This window comes from Trachemys scripta, chromosome 8 (genome assembly GCF_013100865.1).
Source record: "Trachemys scripta elegans isolate TJP31775 chromosome 8, CAS_Tse_1.0, whole genome shotgun sequence".
Classification (NCBI taxonomy): domain Eukaryota; kingdom Metazoa; phylum Chordata; order Testudines; family Emydidae; genus Trachemys; species Trachemys scripta.
In genome coordinates, this window is record NC_048305.1 from 95,072,545 (window position 1) to 95,098,365 (window position 25,821).

The 25,821-nt window shown below is 43.4% G+C and overlaps 1 protein-coding gene across 1 annotated transcript in view; it reads left to right on the top strand.

Moving 5' to 3' along the window:
* The first annotated feature begins 5,300 nt into the window (after positions 1-5,300).
* C8B (complement C8 beta chain) overlaps positions 5,301-25,821 on the top strand; it is a 32,591-nt gene continuing 12,070 nt past the window's right edge. The window contains exons 1-9 of the mRNA XM_034778901.1: positions 5,301-5,533; positions 9,052-9,208; positions 10,693-10,834; positions 12,566-12,707; positions 15,953-16,085; positions 18,284-18,481; positions 22,125-22,365; positions 24,330-24,458; positions 25,037-25,200. Of these exons, the coding sequence (XP_034634792.1) occupies positions 5,442-5,533; positions 9,052-9,208; positions 10,693-10,834; positions 12,566-12,707; positions 15,953-16,085; positions 18,284-18,481; positions 22,125-22,365; positions 24,330-24,458; positions 25,037-25,200 (1,398 nt within the window). The 5' untranslated portion in view covers positions 5,301-5,441. The remainder of the gene's footprint in view (positions 5,534-9,051; positions 9,209-10,692; positions 10,835-12,565; positions 12,708-15,952; positions 16,086-18,283; positions 18,482-22,124; positions 22,366-24,329; positions 24,459-25,036; positions 25,201-25,821) is intronic.

Below are 25,821 nucleotides of genomic sequence, written 5' to 3' on the forward strand. Positions count from 1 at the left end.
CTAGAAGCCCAAACCAAGATCAGGGCCCCCCTTGTGCCCTGGGTGTGCCTTATGTGTACATATGCACTGTCTGTTTTAAAGAGCTTACAATAGACAATAAGCTCCCATTTAGGCACCAAAATGGGAGCTGAAGTAAGTCTGCCATTAATGTTGATGCTTACACTAGAGCTGTAGAGTGCATAGGAAAATCTGGCCCTCTGGGTCTTGTCTCAGGTCTCCCAAGAAGCCTATGGCAGAGCAAGGCATTGAACCGAGATCTCCTGAGTTCCCCATCCAGCACCCGAATCACCAGATCATTCCTCCTCCTTGACCATTTATTGGAGTTTATGCCAGTTTGTCTGAGAGCACGTATAATTCCGTGGGCAAGTTATTGATAGAAAGGTAAGAGGTATCGTGTGATTTGTAATAATCTACAGAATCCTAATGTCAATGGTGTCACCCTCTGCAGCATAGTGGGGGGGCACTTGCTACCTCACCCCACCCCCAACTGTAGGTCCTCCACTTGGTGGAAATGTTGCCAACACAGTCTCATCAGAAATGGGTCATGTTGAGCCTCATTCAAAAGCCCTTTCTCTCACAAACACAGTGGTACCAAACATGAGACTCCTGGGACAATTATGTAGCTATATATTTGAGAAAATATTTAGAAGTCAATGTTTTTAATTATACTTTAACACAGACATGTCAAACATGCAGCCCTCACAAAAGGCTCTCAACTGACAGTACTGTGTTATCTCAGTTAATGCGCAGAACAGAGTACCTGATACAGATTTCTGTAAATGGAAGGAGTGCTCCCAGTTGATTTGCCATCATCGGCAAAAAAGCGGTTTATTGATTATCATCTTTGTTTATCATTGTGCCAAAATAGCTGTAATGAGGCACCGTTAAGACATGAACATCCAGCCAGAAATTTACTGGAATCCATCCGCAAGTGGTATGCACACAGGTCCATAACATACATTATATTACATAACATAACTCATTGCAATCCCAAAGTAATTTATTACAAAATCCTTGTTTTCACTTTGGTCTGGATCATTTTTAGACATCAGTGGGTAAAGGACTAGTAGTTGAATCTTTGGTGAATAGGGTCTGGTTAAACACAATGCTTGGTGGAACCTTACATGCTATAAGAAGTGCATCCATTAGCTAAATTTGACAAGGTTGGAGAGAACATAAATCAAGCATCAGAAAAAAGTTGAAGATGTTGGGACAAGTGCGAGACTCGCCTTAGGGTAGGGCTCATGACATGTGTTTTGAAAAGAATATCTGCTTCTGTGATATGCTGGAAGCCTGAAGGCATGCATCAAGCACAGTTTCAACGTGAGAAGGTGAGAAACTGTATGAAGCAGTCATTCTTAGTGAGAACGTTGCTTGGAAAGTGGGTTTACTGACCCAAAAGTCACCCACGCTTATGACATTGTGTATTATATTGAGTGCTACATCAAAAATATATGTCATATGTTGCGGCAAAAGGTAAAAGTAACAGAAACAAATATAGGTTTTACTACTGAAAACTGCAACTCAGTTGGAGTTCATAAATTGCCTCGTAGAGGCTCTAAAAGTGGTGGTGATGGTTGACGCAAAGGCTAAGTACAGAGAAATGCATGCTTTGAATGGGATTGAAAAGGAACACATGCTTAGCAGAAAGGCTTTTAAAGCACTTCTTGTCAGGGGCCAGACCAGCTAGGACCAGCTGCTGGCCTGCTCCCTGACTAACTTCGCTGCTGGGTAACCAGGGAACCTACAGGCACTTCCTTGGAACTGACAGAGTAGCCACAGCATCTGATTGGTTGCTGGTTTAGCAGCCCTGCTTCTGAGTCCAGCACCCACAGCAGATCAGTGGCAGCTCAATGTGTAGCATGCTCGCATCTGTTCTTGCCTGCTCCTGCTTCTAATCCCAGCATCTGCCCAGCTCCAATCTGCTTCCAGTCCATGCTCCTGCCTAGTTCCCATCCTTGTTTCCAAACCTGCTTCTACTCCACCTACCTTCCGCTCTGATGCCAGCCCCTGTTCCTCTCTGGCGTCTGAGTTCTGGATTTGATTGTTTGGCCTATGATTCTGGTTACTCTCCAGCTCCAGCATTCAGCTTCTGTTCCTCCAGTACTGATCCTTGGCTCCACCTCTGACCCACAACTCTGGTTACCCTCTGACTCTGGCATTCAGTTCCTGTGCCTTCAGTGCTGACCCTTGGCTCATTCATGGACTCCGTCCCTCTGGACCCATCTCTAAGCAGTAGGCCAAACTCATGTTTCAACCACTAGGCCTGACCACCCATGGCCCAGTCAGTCACACATATTGAAAATGAACTGTGGGATATGGATAGTTTTTAGCAATCCTATCTGCAGAAATGAATCACAGCACATATCCTTAAAAGCGGCAGAAGATGTGGCACTATCAAAAGAAAGCGCTGATGTCAACAGCAATTTGAAGATTCCATTTGCAGCTGCTAAATTTTTATGGAGAACCATTTTGTCCTGCAGTAGATGGATGTTTCAAGGATCCGTAGCTGATACCAAACCTGAAAAAATTGTACTGCATGTGAAGAATTGCTTGAAGAATTTTGGCATCGCCTGGTGTAATAAAGCTGCTGCCTTGCACTGTTCAGTGGAGTTTCTTCATAGTTCCCATGTGGAGGTTTGCACTAAAGTTATCTTGCATGCCATCAATGCCACAGAGAGAGAGTTTCTACTGAACTCTGGATTTTTGCACAAGACACAGATGTTCTAGCACTCTCTGTGAGACGTTACCCCAGACTTCCACAAGATTCCATTTTTGTGACTGCTGCTGGGGAACAGAATCGCTGTATATCCCGCAGAGATGTGTTCTTATCACTTAGACCATTAAAAGTCACCGCATTGCAAAGTTTCCGCATCCTTTCAGGATGTGACACTACTGGAAGGTTGGCTGGAAAGATCAAATTATTTTACTGGAAGGCATTTGAGTCCACCTCTGAAGACTCTCTCCTTGCTCTGAAAGTGCTTGGAATGGTTGAGATAGACAGTGATTTGGTCATAATTGCACTGGAGGTGTTCATACACTGAGTTTACCATTTGAAGACCAACATTATGACACTTGCAGAGCTACATTTTCCAAGAAGCAGACAAACTGAGAAAAATTGCCACTGACAAGAAATGCATGTATACCTTCTAGCAAGAGGGTAAATTATCAAGCAATGGAATGGCTTCAGGATGGTCGAGTGCATCCAAAACTACCCTCCCCTGTCAGGTATGGATGGGTCTTGGAGGGTGGACTGATCACACCAGTTACATGTGAAATACCATCGCTCCTGAATCAGTCCTTCAGGTAATCAAATGCTCATGTGGAAAGACCAGCTGCTCAGCAACCGACAAATATTCGGCTACCAGCCTGCCTTCTACAGAGATGTGCAAGTGCGGCATGGAGGAGGAAGAGTGTGACAATGTGTCTAGCAGTGGCACCCTGGAAGGAGATGACACTGATGATGACTTGATGAATAAACGTTTTCAGTCCTACATGTGAAGGCTAACTTCTTTAGGATTACCAAATATCAGTGTCTTTTTTTATGTCAGACATGCATCCCTGTGTTAAAGTATCATTACAAAAGTTGATTTGTAAATATTTTTTTCGAATATATATCTATATAATTGTTCTAGGCGTCTCTTATTTGGTACCATCATGTCCGTGGGAGAAAGGGCTTTCGAATGATACCCAACTCTTCACCCATTTCTGATGGTATATTATCAAAATTTCCACCAACCAGAGGACCTAAAGCTGGTGGCCAGCATTTTCCTCCTTTCATGCCACAGAGGGTAAAACCATTGAAATTATGATTCTGTAGATTTTTACAACTCAAATGACTTAAATGACGCCTCCCTTACTTTTCTATCACTAACTTGCCCACAGAATGAGATTTTACTACATTGTGCTCCCAGATGAAGTACCAAAGTGACTATGTAGGCCTCTGCAACAGCCGTTTTGCACACAGACGTCGCTCACTTGCCGCCTTAGGAACCAAATCTGCAAGTTATTGAGCACCCTCAACTCTGTTTTGAAATCGGCGCGAATTGAGGGTGCTCAGTACTTCTTAGGTGGAGTTCAGCATTGCCTAGAAGGATCCATCCCTTCAGCACTGGGATCTATTTTATTAAGAGAGGGGATGTTCACCAGGACCATGGGGCCATTCCCATATTTTCTGAGAATCCCAGGGCATCTTTAAATTCCACCCAGATGGCCACCAAACATAAACAAAGAGAACCAGCAATGCTGTCAACTGAGGTGCTATGCAAACACATAAATAAGACCATCCCTGCCCCAGAGAGCCCAGTCTACACAAGGGGGGAAAGAGAGGTGGGAGAGCACGGTAAGAGTAAAAGGAAACCCATTATGCATAATAAATACAATCCCCAGATCACTTCTTGCCTAGCCGTTGTAAAACCTTAGAAATCATGAGGAAAAAGGCAAGTTCCATGTAACCTGACATTTAATACCAGATGATTCGGGGGGGCGGATAGCTCAGTGGTTTGAGCATTGGCCAGGGTTGTGAGTTCAATCCTTGAGGGGTCCACTTAGGGATCTAGGGGAAAAGTCTGTCTGGGGATTGGTCCTGCTTTGAGCAGAGGGGTGGACTAGATGACCTCCTGAGGTCCCTTCCAACCCTGATATTCTATTCTATAACTTTTAAGGCTAGAAGGGACCCCTATAGTTATCTGAGCCAATCTCCATAGAACTAGAGGCTCTGCTTTAGAAAGGCACGATAATTGGGTTGGATGCTGCAATCCTTACTCAGCAAGTAGCCTGGGTGCAAACCTGAAGCAGGGCCAAACACTTCTAACTTCCAGTGAGGTGTCCACACCTCTCAGGAACTGGCCTGTTGTCTATGGAATGGAAAGTTTCACTGCAGAATTAAGCAGAAACCTGTCCATGCTTTGTCTCTCTCATTCCTTTGCAACAACAAACAGATAGGTTGGGGTTTAAGTCTTTTTCCAATCATCCCTTCTCCTAGTCCCCTGATTTTTAACTCGCGTGTCACTTCCCGTTGACTGTTTTCTAAGCCAAGATTTAAATATGTGACTTTATTGGTGAAATATTTATTTTTTTCAGCAATGCCTTAAGGAAACATAACAAAGCTTATGCTCAAATAAATGTGTTAGTCTCTAAGATGCCCTATTATTCCTGTTCTTATAACAAATGAAGGGGAAATGTAAATAGCTCCTAAGCTGATTTTTATTTTCTCTGACCTCCTCCAACAGAGTTTTCAGAACTTCCTGTGTGCTAGCAACTATAAAGGTTATCATGTGAATTTGTCAGGAGGTGGGTCATAGTTTTTCTGCTATGGTAAACAAAAGATCGGCTAATTTACCCTTTGCTGCTTGAACCACTTTCAGATCCCATAGAAGGCTGAACTGGAGTTCTGGTGGTTTAGGACTGCCAGTGATATTTGCTGATAGGACCTTAGAATCATGAGTATATCGCATACTATACTTCTCTTGTACCCAGTGAAACTGTTCCTGTTTTGTGCAGTACTGGGCTTCCTAACTGTGCATTGCTTTAGGTAAGTGAATGTTCTTAAATAAATATCTATGCAATGACATGATAGATAATGAAATGTAACACTGACCGTCTGCTTTTCCTTTCGTGGTGAATACGGAATGTCGTCTGAAGCTATTTTGGAGTTTCTACTGAAGTAAGAAAAGGCACTGTTTTAAAATGAGCATACTATGAAGTGACTGGCTTGAAAAAAGTAATCCAGTCTGATAAATCTTATGAAGCGAAAATCTGTTTGCAGTGCAGTTACTTACTGTGTATACCTCACAAGGGCATTTTGAGGATTATTAGAGTTCAGCTTGATTTAGGGGTCAAAAGAAAATTAATTTAGGCTAATATTTGAAAGCTCTTCTACTATCTGACTAGAATTGGTACTTTCTCGGGGAGGGAGTACTGGATCATACAAGACGTCTTTCCTTTACCTAGCTACTATGATCCTAAATTTCTCAACTGGTCTAATACCGTTTGGTCCTCATTTCATATAAACAAAACCCAACACCTGGACTACATAGTTGGCTGATCATTTTCCCCACTTCCTTTTTTACATATAATATTGAATGCACAATATTAAGAACAATCTGCTATACAGGAGGGTCTACGCTCACAGCTTACATTTTTTTTTTTTTGCATTCCTTGTGCTGGTGGAGGCTGGGGGCACTGATGGGGCAATTTGCTTATTGATGGTGGGTTGTGAGGAGGAGGCATCTAACATCAGGCCCCCCAACCGCCTCTGGCCTTTAGGGAACGGCATTGGTAAGCTCTGCAGGAAATAGAAAAGCCTAGGAGAGAGGATAGAATTACTGTGCTCCCTGGGAGCTCCTGGAACTATTGTGTAGGTGGGGGGGGGCAGTTGTCAATCAACCCCAAATCAGGGCTTAGGCCTTCAAGACAAAATTGAGCTCTAAGTTTTAGAATTAAAAGTCTTTTGCAATGTTCTTTAAAAAAAATGCACATTCTTTTAATCCATGGTTGAGAAAGTGCAGTGTACCCTTGTGTAGTGGGGCAACTGCCCCACACCCTGAATTTGGGCTACAGCAGGCCAGTGGGCCTGCACAGATAGGGAGCCAATCAGGGAAGGCCTTATAGGGAGCCAATCAGGGCCCAGATTGGAGGGAGCCAATCAGGGCTAGGCTCAGCCCTATAAGAAGACTGCTCAAGACAGGAGCAGGCAGTCTGTCCCAGGCCTTTGACAGGGGAAGGTCTATCTCCAGGCTGGGAGACTAGCACCGGGGACAGTGCAGTGCTGGGCAGGCCTGGGGGAGCAGAAGGTAACTCCAGCCCGGAGTCTGTCAGGCTGCAGGCCCTGAAGGGAAGGGCCTAGCGGGTGCTAGGGGCCGAAGGGCAAGCGGCCCAAGAACGTGGACAGACGGAGGGAGAGAAGGAGGGCAGGATGGCTGCCACTAGAGGGTCTCTGGGTTGGGACCCAGAGTAGTGGGCGGGCCTGGGTCCGTCCTCCCCCTTTCCCCCTTGCCTTGCACCCGGCCGATGGAGCGGCCATCTAGAGCTGCACCAACCCCCTGCCAAGAGGGGAGGGACTTTGAGGGTGCAGTTGGCCACATCGGCCAGGACGCAGAGAGGCAGCTGATTGATTCCCCCCACCCCCAGAAGGGGGCGAGGATGGACTAAGGGGCACTGCTAGAGGGCAGTGGCTCGAAGAGGACGCCGCGAGCTTGGGAGCAACGCGGGTCCGGACACGCCAACCGAGGGCGAGACGACAGACGGGACACCACCAGGAGGGGGCGCTCCACTGGACAGAGCTAATTCCCCCAGACAACCAGTAGGAGGCGCCAGGTGGTGAGTCCCAACCTCGTCACACCTTGGCTATAGGTATTAGTTTAAAACCATTCTTCGTAGTTAAAAAAGATTTATGCTGTATGGGTAAAATTCTGCTCTCAGAGACACCAGTGTCAAGCCAGTGTAGTGAAGTCAATGGAACTGCGTGGGATTCACAGCACTATCACAATGAGCAGACTTTGTCTCAGCACCTCTCCAAGAGAAGTGATTGGAATTTTTAACAAATCACCACCGGCAACTATAAATATTCTCCATTATTTATCTAAATCGTCATCTTGGTTGACTGACTCTTTGATTAACCCCTGGTAAAATGAATTCATTTAATCTGTTTTGTAATTAAAGTCACTGGTGAGAATAAATGTACAGATGCCTTTGAGACTTTCAAATTACTGATAGAAAGGCAGGGATTTTTGGTTTGCTATTAATAGGTGTCTTGGATCCACAAGGCATGCCAAGTCTCTGACCTTAACGTAGACTTTTTGGGAGTATACCCTTCCTCGTGCTAGGCCCTGGACCTCCACTTTTGACTGGGTCGCAGACTTCAGACTTCAGCGCTTTGTTTCTCACCATGACTCCTTCAACAGGTCTTAAAGAGCTTGGCCCCTGTTGGAGACTTACCCTCTTGGGAGATGTGCAACCAGCAGATGTTTGCTGTGACTCAGGACAGATGGTTCCTAACAAGACACCTTTTATTAGACAACTGGAATTCAGTAATTTATGTCCTCAGGGTAGAATGGAAAAGCAAAGCCGACATGTATGTGCAGGCTGGCAGCCAAAACTCTCTTTCGTGCCCAAATGTCCAGGACTGACACACGCACCCCTCTGGCCCCACCAGCTAGCCCTGGACAGCAGGATTCTCACTGCAATCTGCTCACACCTCAGTTCTTTGGTTTCAAGCCCCAGTCACACCATTTCACGTTCTGCCCCCCTGGGCTGGCAGCCTTTAAAAGCTAATGCCTGGTCAGTGGTCTTCTATTGTATCTTCAAGGTAACTCCGTTCATATGGTGACATATTCTTACCCACATTGACCTGCCTACTTGACTCCCACCCAGTCACTGCATTTCCGATTCTTCTGTCCCAGGAAAGAAACTAACCCATTCACACCCAATGGTTAACAATATAAAAGTGAGTGAGGAAACTGAGACACACATATTTTTTCTAAAAATAATACCAACATTTCCCAGAAATGGAAGGTACAGTAAAAGCTGCTTGAAGGACCATCAGCAACAGGCACTCCCATTGCTTTAAGCGATCCATGCAGTTTCCAGTGGAATTTTGTCCGGCCTTTAGATAAACAAGTCTGCTACAAAATCAATTTTTGCTGATTCTTTAGGAAAGTCCATGGTGTTTACAGTTACGATCCAGCTGCAGGATTTTTGTCAAGTTGTGATTGTATCATTAATGACCTTGTTTGAGACCGTGGTGATGGGCATGTGATGTTTTACACTTAAATAATACCGTAGCCTTTGACACTCAAATTAAAACATTACGGTCCTGATTCTGCTCTCAGTCATAACAGTGTAAATCAGGAGCCACACAGTTGCACATCCAGTGTGAGATCGGTAGCCAACTCTTTATTTTGCATGAAAGATTTTAGCGGAGCACAACAAAGGGATTGTTTTAGTGTGTGGAGAGAGAGAGAGAGAGACGCGCACACACACAGCCTCTGTTTCGTTCTCCTAGCTTTGCAATCCTACACACTCAAGTTCTTATTCATTGTGAACATTTAGTGGTGAAAGGGAACCTCTTCTTCAGCTAAATGGAGTCAACATGAGCCTAGGCAAAGGCAGATGGGCCCGATCAGTAAGCAACCCTCCGCAGCCGATTGATTGTGTGCTTTCCAGCTGGTCACCATGGAGCACCTGTGATCCCTGTCAAAAGAAAAGAGTGAGTATCTATGATCTTACTATGAAGCATAAGAAATACGAGAGAATAAAAGGCAAGACCGTCTTTCATAATATTGCCTCTGCAAAGACTTGGTGATGGAGTCACTTTTTCTGGCCTGTGGCTCCTCACATCTCCTGCAGGGAGAATCTGCACGGGCAATGCAGTTTGATATGAAATTCACCCCATTCAAGGCATCCAGGGTCCAGCACAAGATCTACATACCACTGAAGCGTCACAAAAGACCTCCTGGGGCTAAAGTGCATGTCTAAGCCTTGTGCTAGGCTTCCTTGCACAGGGATGAATTTCATGTCAGAGTTCCCGGCAAGTAACTCTTCTTTTTATTGGGATATGTGGGGCTTGCAACCCTTTGCTTTGGAATTCTGGTTCACCTTTCTCAGCTCAATCTCGCAATTCTTGATCTAAACATAGCTCCCATTGACTTCCATGGAAATTTGCTGCAGGAAGGGAGCGTAGGAACAGGCCGTTAATTTTCCCTCTCTCGTATAAAATGTAAAATAATCCTTTGGCAGGAGCAGTCACACATAGGGCCAGTGTCCGCAGGACTCCTGTAAGTTGCTAAGCACTCTCAGCAACTCTGGATTTGAATGGGAATTGAGGGCACACAACACCTCACAGGGCTGGGAGACCCTTTTCATTACCTGCCATTGAGCATTTTCTAGATATGGAACGTCTTCAAATTAAGATCCTGTTCCTAATGAAGTCAATGTCAAAAATCTCATTGGTTTAAACGGTGCACAGGACCACTTCTTAGAATGGTTATCCCACGTCAGCCCTTTGCAGTCGGAGTACTGATGCTCCAGCTGTGTAAGGAGTGAAGACTCTCAGTTATGAGTTTGTCTAGGAAATGGAAAAGGGGCAGAAGGATAATAATCTATTGGATGGATCAGAGAATTACCTCACAGGGGTGTTGTCAGGAAAATATCAATAATGGTGTGGAAGGTTTAGTAAGTACACAGGTACTTATAGGGTGACCAGAGAGCAAGTGTGAAAAATCAGGACGGGGTGGGGGGTTATAGGCACCCATAGAAGACAAAGCCTCAAATATAGGGACTGTCCCTATAAAATCAGGACATCTGGTCACCCTAGGTACAGAGAATAACAAGAGGTGTCATTACCAGCTCTAATTGAAAGAAGGGAAATGCCATTGAACCCTTCCTTATTCTTTCCCACTCCGAGCGATTAGTCCCATTTAAACAAAATCTATCTTAATGACAAACTAAAAACCTTTTTTACTCCATCACTACTAAGTGCAGAAAATCTTGTTTAATAAAATGAAAACTACCCCAAATTATTTTTTAAATTAATTCCATTACAAGAAAATCTAAATTCTGCCATATTTACTATTTTTCTTGGTGTTACTCCTATAGCAAATATGTCTCAATAGAAGAAGTTTGTATTTTAATTTAGGAACCATAAAATTCATGCATTCTACACAGGTGAGTAAATATTCTATGTCATTACAGTACAGATTTGCACGGGTGGAACGGCCTTCTCAGTTCAATGGAGACCCGTGTGACTACTCTGACAAAGAAAAAGAAGATTGTGTTACAAACAGTCCTTGCAGAAATAAAGTTAGATGTGAAGGCTTTGTATGTGCGATTACAGGTAAGTAGTTGAATTAGAGGTTGGAGCTAGGCTGTTCTCAGTGGTGGCAGATGACAGAACAAGGAGCAATGGTCTCAAGTTGCAGTGGGGGAGGTTTAGGTTGGATATTAGGAAAAACTATTTCACTAGGAGAGTGGTGAAGCACTGGACTGGGTTACCTAGGGAGGTGGTGGAATCTCCTTCCTTAGAGGTTTTTAAGGCCCAGCTTGACAAAGCCTTGGCTGGGATGATTTAGTTGGTGTTGGTCCTGCTTTGAGCAGGGGATTGGACTAGATGACCTTTTGAGGTCTCTTCCAACCCTGATATTCTATGATTCTAGGGGACACTTATACTCCTGTTGAAATTGATGACAGAACTTTTTTATGAGGTGTGCCTGAGTAACAGTATGCCAGGATGAGGCCCAAAGTATATCAGCACTTACATCACATTTGCAAATGACTGATTTTAACTGGAATGTAGGACAAGTTCCAGTCTGCCAGTCTTGAGCATCTCTTTAAAATCCAGTTGTTTTTGAAAGTAGGAAATTAAAAAATAGTCTTGATAATAAAAGCTGACACAAAACTGGTTCAAAAAGTCAGATAGCGGCAGCAAAATATGTTCCCATGATTTTGACACGTGCCTGAGATCATAAGGGAAAAGCTTTATGTGGATTTGTTGTTGTAGTGGTGACAGTTCTGCCTACTCCATATAAATTACTGTTCTGTAGCATTCATTAGTTCTCTTTTCACAATCACATTGGAGGAACTGGTGGTACCCTCTAAAGAGATTAGGGGAAATAATATAACAAGAGCTGGGTGTATAATTGAGTTTTCTGTTCTGGAAATAACAATAATTTGTTTTTTCTTGGCAAAATGAAAAACTGAATTTTTTTTTTATTTGGTCAAACCAAACGTTTAGCCTCTCTGTGCCTCAGTTTCCCTTTGGTAAAATGAGAATAATAGCACTTCCCTAGCTCACAAGAATGTTGTGAGAATAAATATATCAAAGTATTTAAAGGTCTTCTGATGAAAAGCGCCATATAAGAGTGAGGTATTATTTTTATATAATTCATTAACATCTCAGTTGTAGGGATCTTATTATGGATGGACAACACAGCATGAGAAAACAAAATTGTTCCTTCCGCCTTGATTCTTTTGAGGTCTCTGTAGAGCAATTCTAATAATAAAAGATATGAGAGACACGCAGCCTTCATGTCTATTATTTCCCTTATTAAGAATGTGTTACCAGTATGCTCCTCTCGCCTATTAATTAATCCTGTCATTTAAAATGTCCCAGATTTGTTCATTAGAATTTCAAGTTATTTGTTCTTGTAATCGATCATCTACATAAGAAAATAATTATAATTATTTATTATTAAGGCCGGTGGGAAAATTTCCAAGGACTTTTTTTTTTTCTTCAAAAGAAAATTGGATTTTTGACTAAACAAAAATTTTTACAGAAAATTTCTGCCCTAATCAAAAGTGTTTGATTTTTCCATGGGAAAAACAAGCAAACTTAACTTTTTTTTCAGCTTGTATCCATTTTACACTTTTTGGCAGTTTTCAGACTTTTTTAAAATGAAAAGTAGAAATTTCTGGGTTGATGAGGAAATATTTTCCAACCAGCTCTAATCAACGTGTTGTAATCTCTTAGTTTATAAGCTTTATGGGGCGATGACTGTGGCTTTATAGTTTTTAATAATAAAAATGATAAAGGACTTCTTAATTAAGAAATTTCAATGTTGCCTCTTAGGAAGATGCATTACACGGAGGTTGCTTTGCAATGGAGATGATGACTGTGGGGATCAGTCAGATGAGAAAAACTGTAAAAAGGTGTATAGAAAATGCAACCAGAAGATGGAGCAATACTGGGGAATAGAGAATCTGGCAAGAGGGTAAGTAGGCATCCTTTGAATAAACCAAACATAGCAAATTTAATTAAATGACTTCTCGAGAATGGAGACATATAGTAACCTGAAATGGTTAAAGTTCCCTGCACTTCTTTTTCAGATAAGGAAAATATGTTGATGTAGTCTCAGACTTGCTTAAATACTGAACTGTAAATGTTGTAACAATTGACAGGTTTTGGGTCCTGGTCCAAAGCCCACTGGAAGAATTCATATTGACCTGAAAGGGTTTTCATCAGAACCTTAGTAAATAACAGTCACTGAGACAAAAAAAATCAGTGTGTGCAGTGAACACGCTAAATGAATTGTCTGGTTGTAATGCTCCACATGGCATAGGTAGTTAGCTTGCCAGTAGGCATGTCAAGGGAGCTGCTTTGTAGGCTAGTGTGTGCACTTATTTTCTTCTGGAAATGTGCCGATTGTGCCAAAACTGGGTGAGTAGGTAGTGAACGACGACAAACCTTCTAAAACCTCTACAGATAATTGTTATTTAAACCATTGGACACCTGAGAAATCATGGACTTTTTTTGTTTTCTGGGTTGAAGTCAAAGGAGTTACTCCAGATTTACATGGGTGTAATTGAGATCAGAATGTGGCCTGATAACTACTCTGCGTATGACAAATTTTGCCTGGGCCCAGGAGGCTGGGATAACGTTATTTAAAAATCTGGCTCTGAAATAAAACACTGGGTGGGGATGTTGATATTTGAAAAAACAATTGAATCATGATTATATTATAGAATGGCCTGAATCAAAATTCTGTGTCCAAACTGTGACACTTTCTCGGGGCACCCAGACCTATGGGTGACCTTGTTACCCCTTTCAGAGTAGCAGCTGTGTTAGTCTGTACTCCTGTTCTTGTTACCCCTCTGCCTTAGCAAAAGAGAGACTTGCTGATGCTAAACTAGGTGAGAGCTCCCTGTCACCACAGTCTGTTTGCCACCCCAGACAAACTTCTCAGGCCCATACTTTTCTTTGCACATAACACTTGGTGCACCCAAGTTCCCGAGTCCCTGGAAGAACATTCCCCTGGAGTATCCAGCCCATCATTCGACACTCAAATTTGCTATCTCCAGAGAGACCGTGTACACACCAGCTGGTTTGATTAAACCGAGTAGTCACACTTAATTAATATTACAGCACTGTATTCTACTGCTGCTAAAACAAAGAGAAGTTTTTCATAACAACTGAGTAAGGTAGTGGAAACAGAATTGGTTACAAATAAAACAAAAATATAACACGCTGGGAAGAGATTAAATATACCGTTAGCCAGCTACAGTCTTTTGGCTAAAACATTTTTCTCATCCTCAGCCCTTTTGCATACATTGCTGATTTTCAGTCCAATCGGGATCCAGGTTTTTCATTTTTCACTCCTCTCTTCCAGGAGTATCCCTAGGTTCCTTTCCTCTTCATTATGCTCCAGAAAACCTTTGGAATGTAGCCCTGTGGTGTGTACCCTCAGACAAAGTTGTTTTCCCCTGCTGTTTGCTCTCAGCGTGCTCATGCCATATTGTCTTTCTCATTCTCCTGGCAACTTGCTTTTCCTGTTGTCTTTCAAATGAAGCTTGCTTTGTGTTGACTTACACAATGCTTGCTAGACATTGGAAGCAGGCAGGTAAATAAACATTCCTTTGCCTGGGAAAAACTTGTTTATCTACCCTGCCTGTTTACATCGTTCAAACATATTTTTAGTACATACATACACCTTCTTGACTAATGCCCATACATATGTCTCGCAATGCTTATGATGACCAGTATGATATAAGCTTTCATTTGACACGCTACACAACATTCTTTTAGGTGTAGTGAGTTTGTTAGGCCTGATAGGAGTTGCTGTTATGTGATAATGAACCCTTTGTCAGTGGGCACTGAAGGGGCTCTAACATCCCGGAGCATTGGATTGCTTAAAACCTGAATTTGGATTCAGATCTATATGTTGCAGTGGGCCTCTACATTTGGAATGGACTGAACCAAAACCTAGGCCGCATTTAAGCCAATGGAAGTTTTGTCATCATCTTCAGTGGGGGCAAGATTTCACCCAAGAACTAAACAACCCTGAATTTTGGGGTAGTTGAATATGATCCAACTCATATAGGATGATAACTGCCTATAGGATCCTACAGTGGGAAAATAGTCCCCTAATCTTTCTTCACGTGCACCCCCTCAAAAATTTGGCTTCATAGAGTAAAAATCACATTGAAGGGGAAATGATCATTTCTGTGCAACTCTCTGAAGATGTGACTGCTGTGTGTGTCATTACTGATGCTTCATACCGTTAACCATAGTATAAATTAAAAAATAATTTGAACTCTTACAGAAACGCCTCTCATTTCTTTGAAGCCACAAATGCTCAGTCATATGATTTTAGTGGATCTTCCCGCTTTTCACTGTGTTCTAAGATTGAAGATCATTTTAACAATTTCAGAGACCTTTTTATGCAACTGTTTGACTCCAAACTAAGGAAAGGGAGGCCTAACAAAGACCTGGAGCACAACATAACAATGATAGGTTCTGGGATTTCCTGATTTCATCGGTATTTTTTCTTTTATGATTTTTCCTCTAGTGATGCTCACTGCTATTTAAACATGATCTCATTCAGATTAGCGCCATATCCTGAGACCGTGCACCATGTAGATGAGATTCCACTGGGATTCACCCTTCAGTGATGGTGGTGAATAACGGAGAACTCTTGGTCCCATCACCAAAAAAAAGTCATTCTCCTATATAAAAGGATTGCCATGCTGTACTTTTACTCTTTACAGATGGATTTAGGATCTGATCCAGTGCCGCCCGAGTGTATATTTTGCCCACCTCTGCCCCTTCTGCCATTCCTGAAAAAGCTACTCCAAATCCTTACTTTCCAGCACAATTTCAATTCCATGAACTTTTATTGGCTGGGTAAAGTATACAAATGTTGCTATCACTGATGGGATGATGCTATAATGTCAGTCCCAGTTGACAGAATGTAATTCTTCTGCGCTTAATATTATCTTCAGCAATGTTTCAGAATATGACTCCCTCTTTCATTTGCTTGTTGGATGGGAAGGTTCTCCTAGGCCAATAGAGTGGATGATAGAAGATGGAAAGTTCTGATGACAGAATCCCTAGGCAACGAAATAGGCAGGCACAAAAGGAAATAGGGAAAAAAAATCTTGCCTTTCTTAGCCAAATTGTATATTTTGCTGCTAATTAAATTATAAACTTTATTGTTTCACTGTTATGCCTCCTACACAGGTTAAATATCCTCACAAACAATCTGGAAGGTTTGGTTCTTGATCACAGGTACTATGCTGGGGGATGTACTCCACATTATATTATGGATACCAGGTTTAGAAAACCATACAATGTAGAAAGCTACTCCCCAGAGGTAAGAATCAGATTTTTTTTTCTGCAAACCAACTTTAATTAAATTTCCAATAGTTTTCAATGCAGCATGTCGACACAGCTTCATTTACTACATGACATTTTAATGAATTTCAAGAATTGGGGTCAAGTGGTTTAGGACTAAATTTTGACCTACTTTGAAAATATTAGGGAACATAATAAGTGATTGTTATACTCTAATAATCATGCATATGTTGTTCTCAAAATGACACAAATATGAAAAAGGAAAGTTTCTCTAATGAAGCCATCCAAAATTCTCAGCTAGATTCTGTTGTTTCCTTGATTTGCTTGCAAAAAAGTGAACTAGATTTCAGAGATTCTCTATAATGACGCAGTGCACAATGGGTGTCTGAAACAGTAATGCTCATAATATGAGGAAATCAAGTGTTAAATATAAAACTGTAGGGGAAGGAAAAAGGAATGATTCCAGTGCCCATAATGAAAGTGAAATATTTGTGTTCATGGCAACATGTAATTTGGGGCACTTTTACCATTGTTCATTGTTGCACACAGCACAGACTTTTGACTGGGTTGCATGTTCAGGGGAAGGATGGTCTCATAGTCCAGGCAGAGGACTGGAAATTAGGAGATCTGGGACCTAATTCTGGCTCTGCCAAAGATTTCCAATGTGAATTTTGGCAAATTCAAGTAGGGTTTGATCTTATGCACATTGAAGTCAATGGCAAAACTCCTAATGACTTTAATGGTGCGGGATCAGGGCCTTACTTTCTATTTGCCTCAAGAACCTGCTCCATAAAAGTGGTGTAAAAAATACTTACAACCAAGGGGCAGTGTGAGGAAAGCACCTCGAGATCCGCTGATAGAAAGGAGGTGTGATGGGATGTACCAACTCCACACTGGGCCTGAAGGGGTTAAGGAGAATTGAGGGTTCAATCAGCCTTGCCTGGCTACACCTGTAGTAAGTGTCAAAGCTGGAGGGAGGAGCTAAAAGGGCCGAACCAGGCTCAGTTAGGGGTAAACTGGGAAGGAGCGCAGACCTCTGGGTCTCTCTCAGTGAGAGGCGCCTGGCTGGAGTCGGGGAGCTGAGTTGGTGAGTCCCAGCCAGGGTTCAGCATGCTGCTAGACAGATCTGCAGGGAGCAGGAGGACTTCTGCTGAGTCAGTTGAGAAAACTCTCCTGCAGCAGAACCAGATGCTAAGAAGCTCTGCAGTGGGCCTGTGGAAGAGGCCTAGAAAGAAAGGTGCTGATACCTTGGGAGCCAGGAAAGAGGTTGCAGCAAAGGCTGCAGACTGGGCAAGGTAGGAGGTGTCCAGGGAGGCAGCCAGGGGTCTGTGTAGCGAGGCCTTGACTTCATACTCAAGGGTCCCTGGACTGGAATCCAGGGGAGCGGGAGGGCATTGAGTTTCCCTACCAGCCCACCAGAGATGGTGGAGCGGAAACCCCCCTGTAAGGACTGTTGAAGCCCCCCAATACCAGGGGTAAGGACTGGTGAGTCCAGACTCAGACCCAAAGTTCAATAGGATGTTGATGGACTATTATTTGTCAGACTGCTGGTTTACCCCAGAAGGGGTAAGACTGTGTGACCTGGCCAAGTTGTAAGGAGAAGCTGGCCACCACAGAGCTGGCAGCACAGTTGGCAGACAGGGCACTAAAGGAGGAGAGCCTGCTACACTACCCCCAGCCACCATGGGCTTGCCGGCAGTGAGTCCTATGTTTATAGGAGACTACAGAAGTGCAAATAAATATTATTGTTTTAAAATATCCAGAACGTACTGTATAAAAGGGCAGGCACCCAAGTAATTTTCATACTTGTCATTTACCTTTAATGGCATCAAAGATACGGAGCCTGATTAAAAGCCCATTGAAGTTAATGCTGTGTGTTATCTAGTGTGATTTGATACGTGATGCCTATTAAGCAAGCTTTGTTCCTTTCGCAATTTTAAACGTGTTTAAACGTTCATGGACTTTTAAGATGTAGGCAATTGCAATACGGAGGAGACAGTAGCTCTCATCTGCATTTTATTAACCTGTGCTGCAAATCAAGTGGTATTGTAGTAATAATAATAATGATTAGCAATTATACCAGGCTTTTCATCTTCAAAGTTAAAGCACTAATTCAAAAGTATGTTTGTTGCAAGACTATCAAGACTTCTTCCCTCTGCTTCAGGTATGAAACCAGTATGCAAGAAATAAAGTGTGTTGGTTTTGCTTTTTGTTTAGACCAAAGGCAAATATGAATTTACATTGACTGAATACGAATCTTATTCAAGTTTTGAAGAAAATATCCTTAGGGCAAGAGCTTCGCAGACTAGCTATAGCTTTGGAATAAAGATACCGGGAGTGTTTGAACTTGGTTACAGTTTAAGTGACAACAGGTTCAAGAAGTTCATTCAAAGGACGAAAAAATTTTCTGCAACTGTAAGTTACTTTCTACTTAAAACTGTTCTCAGTTTAGTAGTTAACACCTGAGATGTGAAGTTTAAATGTACGTGTGTGTATACATGTATTAAAAAATATAGGACTAGATCCTCAGCTTTTGAAGTATAGCTCCAAGGAAATCAAGTAGAACTACACCAATTTAGATCAGCTGAGGGTCTGTCCAATACAGTCACACTGTAAAAAAGTGAAAGAGAAAGAAAGAAAGAAAGAAAGAAAGAAAGAGGCCCAAATTGGTCCTCTGAACACAAAGGGAAGCGTACTGTCATGTAGGAAGGATTGGCAGGGGGCCTACTGATGCACAGCATCCCCTATATGAGCATAGGGGATATAGCACACATTATACTCCTGTGGGAATTCTGCGCCACTGTACATTTGCAGAATTTACGTCCCCCACAGATTTCTTTGTTTCCCCACAGAAAAATGACTTTCTGATGGGGAAGCAAAGGGAAGCCACAAAAACGGTTACGTAATCCTCCCAAACAGTATGCCCAGGGCAGCCGGCAGAGAGGTAAATCACTGTGGGGCAGGGGCGGGACTGGGAAAGACACAGCTCGTGGCTCCTACCTGCTAGTTAGACCCACCCCCAAATTTCTCCCCCGGCTGTAGGAAGCTCTGCAACCCTCCCTCTGCATATTCTGCACCCCATCGCTCCTCAGCTGCAGGGGGAGGATTCCTGTACAGGGAGCCAGTCCCCATCTATCCAGCCCCCCTCACACCCAGACTCTCCTGTCAAGTCTCACTCCCCCCTGCACCCAGAATCCCCCAGACAAGTCCTGCTCCCCCTGCACCTGGACCACCCCGATGAACCACCCGGATCCCCACCTTACCGAGCCCCAACCAGCTGCACATGTATTGCAACCCCACTAAGCCCCACTCCGCCAGCATCTGGACCCCCGCACTTAGTCCCCCATACCCAGTCTCCCCTGCTGAGCCCCAAACACCTTCACCTGGATCCCCCTGCAGAGTCCCATTACTGTTGCACCCAAAAAATCCCAACAAGCCTCTGTGCATCCAGATCCCCCCTCCGCCCCCGCACCTGGATCCTGCACTGGGTGTCGGTGGCTCAGATTTCCTCACACAGTACCCTCTCAACCCACACTTGGATTCCCCCCACGCTAAGCCTCTTCACACTTGGATCCTGCCTTGCTGAGCCTATCTGCCCACACCTGGTGCACCTGGCATGGAGGGGCAGGGCTCTGGGGTGTTTCTGGGGCAGGCCCGGTCCTTGTGCTGTGTCAGGGTTGGGTGCAGCCTCACCACTGAGTCTGTGTCCAGATAGGGGGGAGTTGCACAGTGATCTCCCACCTCTGTGCAGCCAGTGGCCTGTGCTTCCCAATGCCATGCTGGAACCTCCACATTTATTTGACAAATAAAATATGCAGAATTTTTAAATTTTTGTTGCATAATTTTTAATTTTTAGGCGCAAAATGTCCTCAGGAGTAATATTAAAATGGACAATCCAGCTATTAAAGGGGCTGACACATGGTTCATACCAGCCACTGGACATAGGAACTGTAAACTCCCAGGTTTAATGTACCATAGCACCCACCTCAGGTCAGGAGACCATAAACAAAAGTAACTTACTTGATATGTCAGTAAATAGCAATGGTAGTGAATGAAATCAAAATGTCCTGAAAGATGGGTGGGAAACAGATATGAGACCCAGAACGTGATTATTCCAAGGGATTTCACACAGGTCAGATTGTTCTTTACATATTGAGCCCTAGAACTTTGAAATTCCATCTGTCCAACTGGGTGAGTTCCATTGAATAGCAAGTGAGTTCCTGAATAAAAGACATTCCCTTCCTTTGGGATGGATGGGATTTTCGGGCATCAAGTTTTATGTGTTTATGAGTGCATAGAACAGTCTGTGCAGTGGAAGACTAGTGACCTTGGAATCCCAGCAGGATGTCAGTGCACACAGGAAAAGTCATAGTAGTGCCAACAGGTGCTGTCACTGCAGTAAGTGACAATGCAAACAAAGAAACCTGTTACTCAACTGTATAGTAGCTGTGACGGTAATATAAAATGAAAACTGCTAGCAGGTCTTCACTGGTTTAATTAGAGAATAGCACATGCCATTTCCCATTGGTAGATATGAGCTACCCACAGAACTCAAGGCACACAGCGCAGAATGTTCACCATGAAGCATACATTTTCACTCTTGTCCTTCAATCACTTCTGTGACCTGGTGTACACTCCAAGCCATCTAGAGGAGCTTTAATTTATACTCTTCTAGTGCCATGACTTCATTCTGGGGCAATATGCACCATTGTTTGGTTTCTTCTTAACCTTCCACTGTTGTAAACCAGGCCTACTTCATGTTGGCTGTTTAGTTCCACTGCTGTTATAGGCCAGTGTCCTCAGTGCCATGTGCATTCAGGAGCAGAACAGTGGCCTTGTTTCTGTGTAGCTTGCACTTGCCTGGACTGTGCATGTGTAACACTGACAGACCCCGGTCGCCGGTGGGTGGGATTGAACCTGGGACCTCAGTGCATGAGTCCAGGGGTGGCTCCAGGCACCAGCACACCAAGTGCGTGCCTCAGGCGGCAAGCCACAGGGGGCGGCCTGCCGGTCGCCATGAGGGCGGCAGTGAGTCAGCTTTCGGCGGCATGCCTGCGGGAGGTCCGCTGGTCCCGCGGTTTCGGCGGTAATTCGGCAGCGGGTACACCAAAGGCGCGGGACCGGCGGATCTCCCGCAGGCAGGCCGCTGAATCCGTGTTACCAGCGGACCTCCCACAGGCGTGCCACGGAAGGCTGCCTCACTGCTGTGCTTGGTGCGGCAAAATACATAGAGCTGCCCCTGCATGAGTCTCTACTGCATGAGCTAAAAGCCATATGGCTGTAGAGCAGACTCCTCTCTCTCGCTCTTCCCTCCCCCCACCCAGATTGGATAGAATATCATACCCAGGAGGTGTGTGGGTTACACGTGGTACAAACCCCAAATAGAGCTTCCTTAATCAGGAGAAGATTTTACTAGGGATGTTCACCAAGGGGCCGAGAAGCTCCTGCAATAGACACCATTAGAGATGAGGAGGATCTGGGGTAACTCACACAGTCATTGATTTTTGAGGACAGAAAGGACCACTTTGATCATCTAGTCTGACTTCTTCCATAACCCAGCCCACTGAATTCCACCCAGTGAGTCCTGCTTTGGGCCTGATAAGGGGCCTAGATTTGATTATCCAGGTTGCAGGACGTTTTAAATTGAAAGAGCCTCAGCTCTTTAAAATGTTTCCCTTGATGCCCAAACGAACCTGAGTCTGAATGCATTTAGGGCACAGTGGAAAGCCCATTTTATTATCCAGGCTTTTACCCCAAAAGGGATGTGGAGAGAAAGGATATTCTTTGGGTTGGACAATAGTTTGTTTGAGGGAATGTCTTTTTTTTCCATTGTGTAAAATTTCTCCCTTCACTTTTAAGTTTCGGTAATGGCACATTTTACAAATTAAGATCTATGTAGGGTATACGGATTTGTGTGAACTGTTTAATGCAGACCAGTAACATCCATATTTATACAATGCACAGACTATATAAACATTCACTGAGGTAACATACTTTGCATGGAGAACCATGTCCCTCATTTCACTTGGATGCTGTTGTGTGTCTACATTTCATCTAGTCTAGCAAATTTATTCATGCCCGTTCTGAGCTGGATGTGGCCCGTTATAAACTGAAGCCTCGGACTCTGATGCTCCATTATGAGTTCCTGCAGAGACTCCATCAGCTGCCTTTAGAGTATAGCTATGGTGAATACAGAGAACTCTACAGAGATTATGGGACGCACTACATCACTGAAGCTACTCTTGGAGGCATCTACGAATACACGTTAGTTGTGAACAGCGAAGAACTCCAAAAGGCAGGTCTGTGTATCCAATACTATACAGCATTTAATGAAAGAGCAGTTCTTAAAGCTTTGGGGTCAGATCTACTACTTCTGCTGCCACACGCACTCCTATCTAGGAAAACAATTGCCACCTCCACAGCATTATTCCTACCTGAACCTCCAGACGCTGCTCTGTGGGGATTAGGCTCTTTGGATAGAGAGGGGGTAAGCCTGGGGTGAGATGAGGCTATGTGTGGGGTGGAGCACTGATGTCTGTAGCATTATCCCTAAGAGATACTGAATAAGATAATGCTCTCCCCTTCTGTACGTAAACCAAGGACCTAATTTTCAAATGGTGCTGAGCACACTCCGCTTTCATCAACCTTAGCTGGAGCTGCCGGTGCTTATCACTTCAGCATACGAGGCCCGGTAGTTGATCTTTCCAAAGCTGACTAGACATTAATGAATGAGAATCCCATGGCTAAATCCCCAGTTGGCTTTGAAAATCAAAACCTACATTCTTCTATTCAGCGCTTTACAAGTGGTAGTTGTGAAACTCGTGTAGTCGCTAGAACTTGTCCAGAGTGCAGGAATCCAGGAAAGAGTGAATAATTTGCTGGGTGACTTTTCTTCCTGCTGCTGCTCTAGCTGTTTGTGGGTTTGTGTGGAACAAAGAGAGTTGTGGGATGATAATCAGTAGCAGCATTCTTTTGTTTACCCATTGGCATGGGAGGTTGAGGAATGGCCTTCAGTGCCTATTTGCTAAAGTACTCTTTGTGTTACACAGCAGGGTCCACTAGCTGTTTGCTCTTCTGTTGAGTAGTACATTGGTAGGTAATGCTCTATTTAGACCCGAGCCAGAGGGACAGAACTTAGATCTGGATTTCAGGCATTCAGAATTTCGGTGGTATTCAAGATCTGTGGTTTTGTTTTGGGCCCATCTCAAGCTATATATTTTTTTCTAGAAGCTCACATCTAAACAACAATGTATTACTATTACTGTTTATTACTGGGATCACAATAGCGTCTAGAAGCCCCAGTTGACCACGAGATTAGGCACTGTACATACACATAGCAAGAGACAGTCCTTGAATCAAAGATCTTGCAGTCAAAATAAACAATGTAAGCATGAATGGAGGGTCAATCAGATGGATTTGCCAAGGTGCCAGTTAGATGTCAAAGCTGAAATCTAACTTTATTTGCCAATTTGATAAGTGCTAGAGCCAATGTTGAAATGGAATTTAGTTAGGATAACCCCTTTTTATTGAGTCCCGGGAGCACTAATTTAGTGCTAGTTTTATTCCCTGGCAGGGAGTGACTGTCAGATGTGATTGCTGGCAGAGAGGCTGCCGTTGATGAAGTGAAGGTAGTGCATCATCCTTGCTTGTTAAGGCCCCAGTTCAGCTAGGTATTGAAGCACATGTCTAACTTCAATGGGACTACTAATGGGTTAAAGTAAGTCATGTGGTTAAGTACATTGCCGAATTGGGACCTTAACTACTAACTCATTGAGGGCCGAATCCCACAAACATTTGCTACTGAATGCACGGTTTACAGCCCTAAGGAATCTTATTTAAGTCACTCAGCACGGTAAGCATGATGCTCCATGGCACGTGGTTGCAGGATTGGGCCCTTAGGCGTTAATTTGCGAATTTGTAACTTGCAACAGGGCTTGGGTCAAAAGGGGTAACCATATCTTTATGATGCTCATTATTTGTAATGTGCCACTTCTTCTGTGCCAGGAATTCCATGACATTTGATGTAGCCCCGCAAGCAAAAACATTTCAACTTTTGAGAGCAAAATTTTTCTTTACTAAAGGTCTGATCCTGAGAGCACTCAACTCCATCAAAGTCACTGGGAGCTGAGGGTACCAGATCCCTTTTAGAGCAAGATTGGGCCCTAAAAATTCCCTGGGGGGGGAGGAGAGGGGAAATCAGCAAAAGGTACTTAAAATGGAGTGTTGTTTTTATAAATATGTGATGTTTTATTGTGCTTTTTAGGTTACTCTTTAAGTGACATCCAGGCCTGTGCACAGCGTGGCTTTAACGTTGGTGGAAATATCTATGGAGTTTATATAAGTTTGGGAATGTCAGCTGCTGGCTGTAAGGCTGTTTTAAATGAAATTGGAGGTAAACATAAAATAGTCTTGTGCTTTGTATGTTCTTTTTTTATGTGAGAGCAATATATGCTCAATTTCAGACGTAAAATAGATCTGCACGCAGGAAATGGGCTTTGTTTTATGGAGTTTGATCTCACACCATTGACTTTAACAGAAGCAGGATCAAGCCCTTTACTCAAGGAAGAGGTGCTGCACCCTGCACTAGTTGCAGTTTCTGGTACTTTTCAATGATAGCCCCAGTAAGAGTAGGCTGATTTATTATTCTTTCCCCTTGTGGCTAAGTGATCCCCTCTTTCCTTGAAAATCTATGAATGAATCTATTGTTTGTTTTTTCATTTACAGTAATGTCAAATGAAAAACTATGGGCCAAATCTTGAAGTCCTCCCTCAGGCACCACTGCCTTTTAAGTCAGAGGGCGTGCCGGATATTTGGCTGTATATAAATAATTGTGACCAAGATCGCTTTCCCGTTTTGTTTCGCAATGGGATATGTAACTGGCAGAGTCTGCTTTGCTCCTAGCTTTTTATTCTATTTGTGATCCACGAAGAAATAGCAATGCTGAGCTGGTCACTTTACCCCTTTTTGCAGACAGCATCGGGCAAAAGCAAGTTGTGGAAGATTTCATAGCCCTCGTTCGTGGAGGAGGGAGTGAGCATATCACAACACTTGCCTACAAAGATCTGCCAACTGCTCAGCTAATGCAGGAGTGGGGAGATGCAGTACAGTACAACCCTGAAATCATAAAGCTAAAGGTACTGTAAATAATACTCCATAGAGCTTCAATTAGTCGAGTGCCATGGGGGACTTGGAATACATTCAGATAAGTGAGGTTTTGAATAATCAGGGAGATTTTCAGAGTAACTAATTGACCTGTTTTAGGTAACAAGGCATGTCAGATAATTGAAGTTTGAAGAATCTAGGCAGTGCTGTATTAGAAATATACCTGATGGCATTTAATATTAGAGTGTATTAAAATGACCTTCCTTTTTTCTGGATTACCCTTGCCTTCCATATTTACCATCCACTGTACTGTATAGTAGCAATTCTGTTTGGTTCCAAAAAGCGAAGAGTGCACCAAAAAGTCTGGCTATTTGTCCAGACTATCTAAAACTCATTAATCTGTAAAACTAAGCTAGGATCTCATGAGAATAGATTTTTACTAGGCTTTCCTATTTCCAGTCTTGGCCAGGTCCGAACGTATAGAGGAGCATGAACATGAAAAATAACAAGGGGAAAAAATGTCAATAGAGCCTCAATTTTGAATGTCACAATTAGTTCATTTAACGTTTGGGTGACTATTGTGAAGGCAGAAGAATATTCTTCTTAGGTATGGCCCTGCACTAGGGCTGGTTTTCATTGGACTGCTCTTCAAT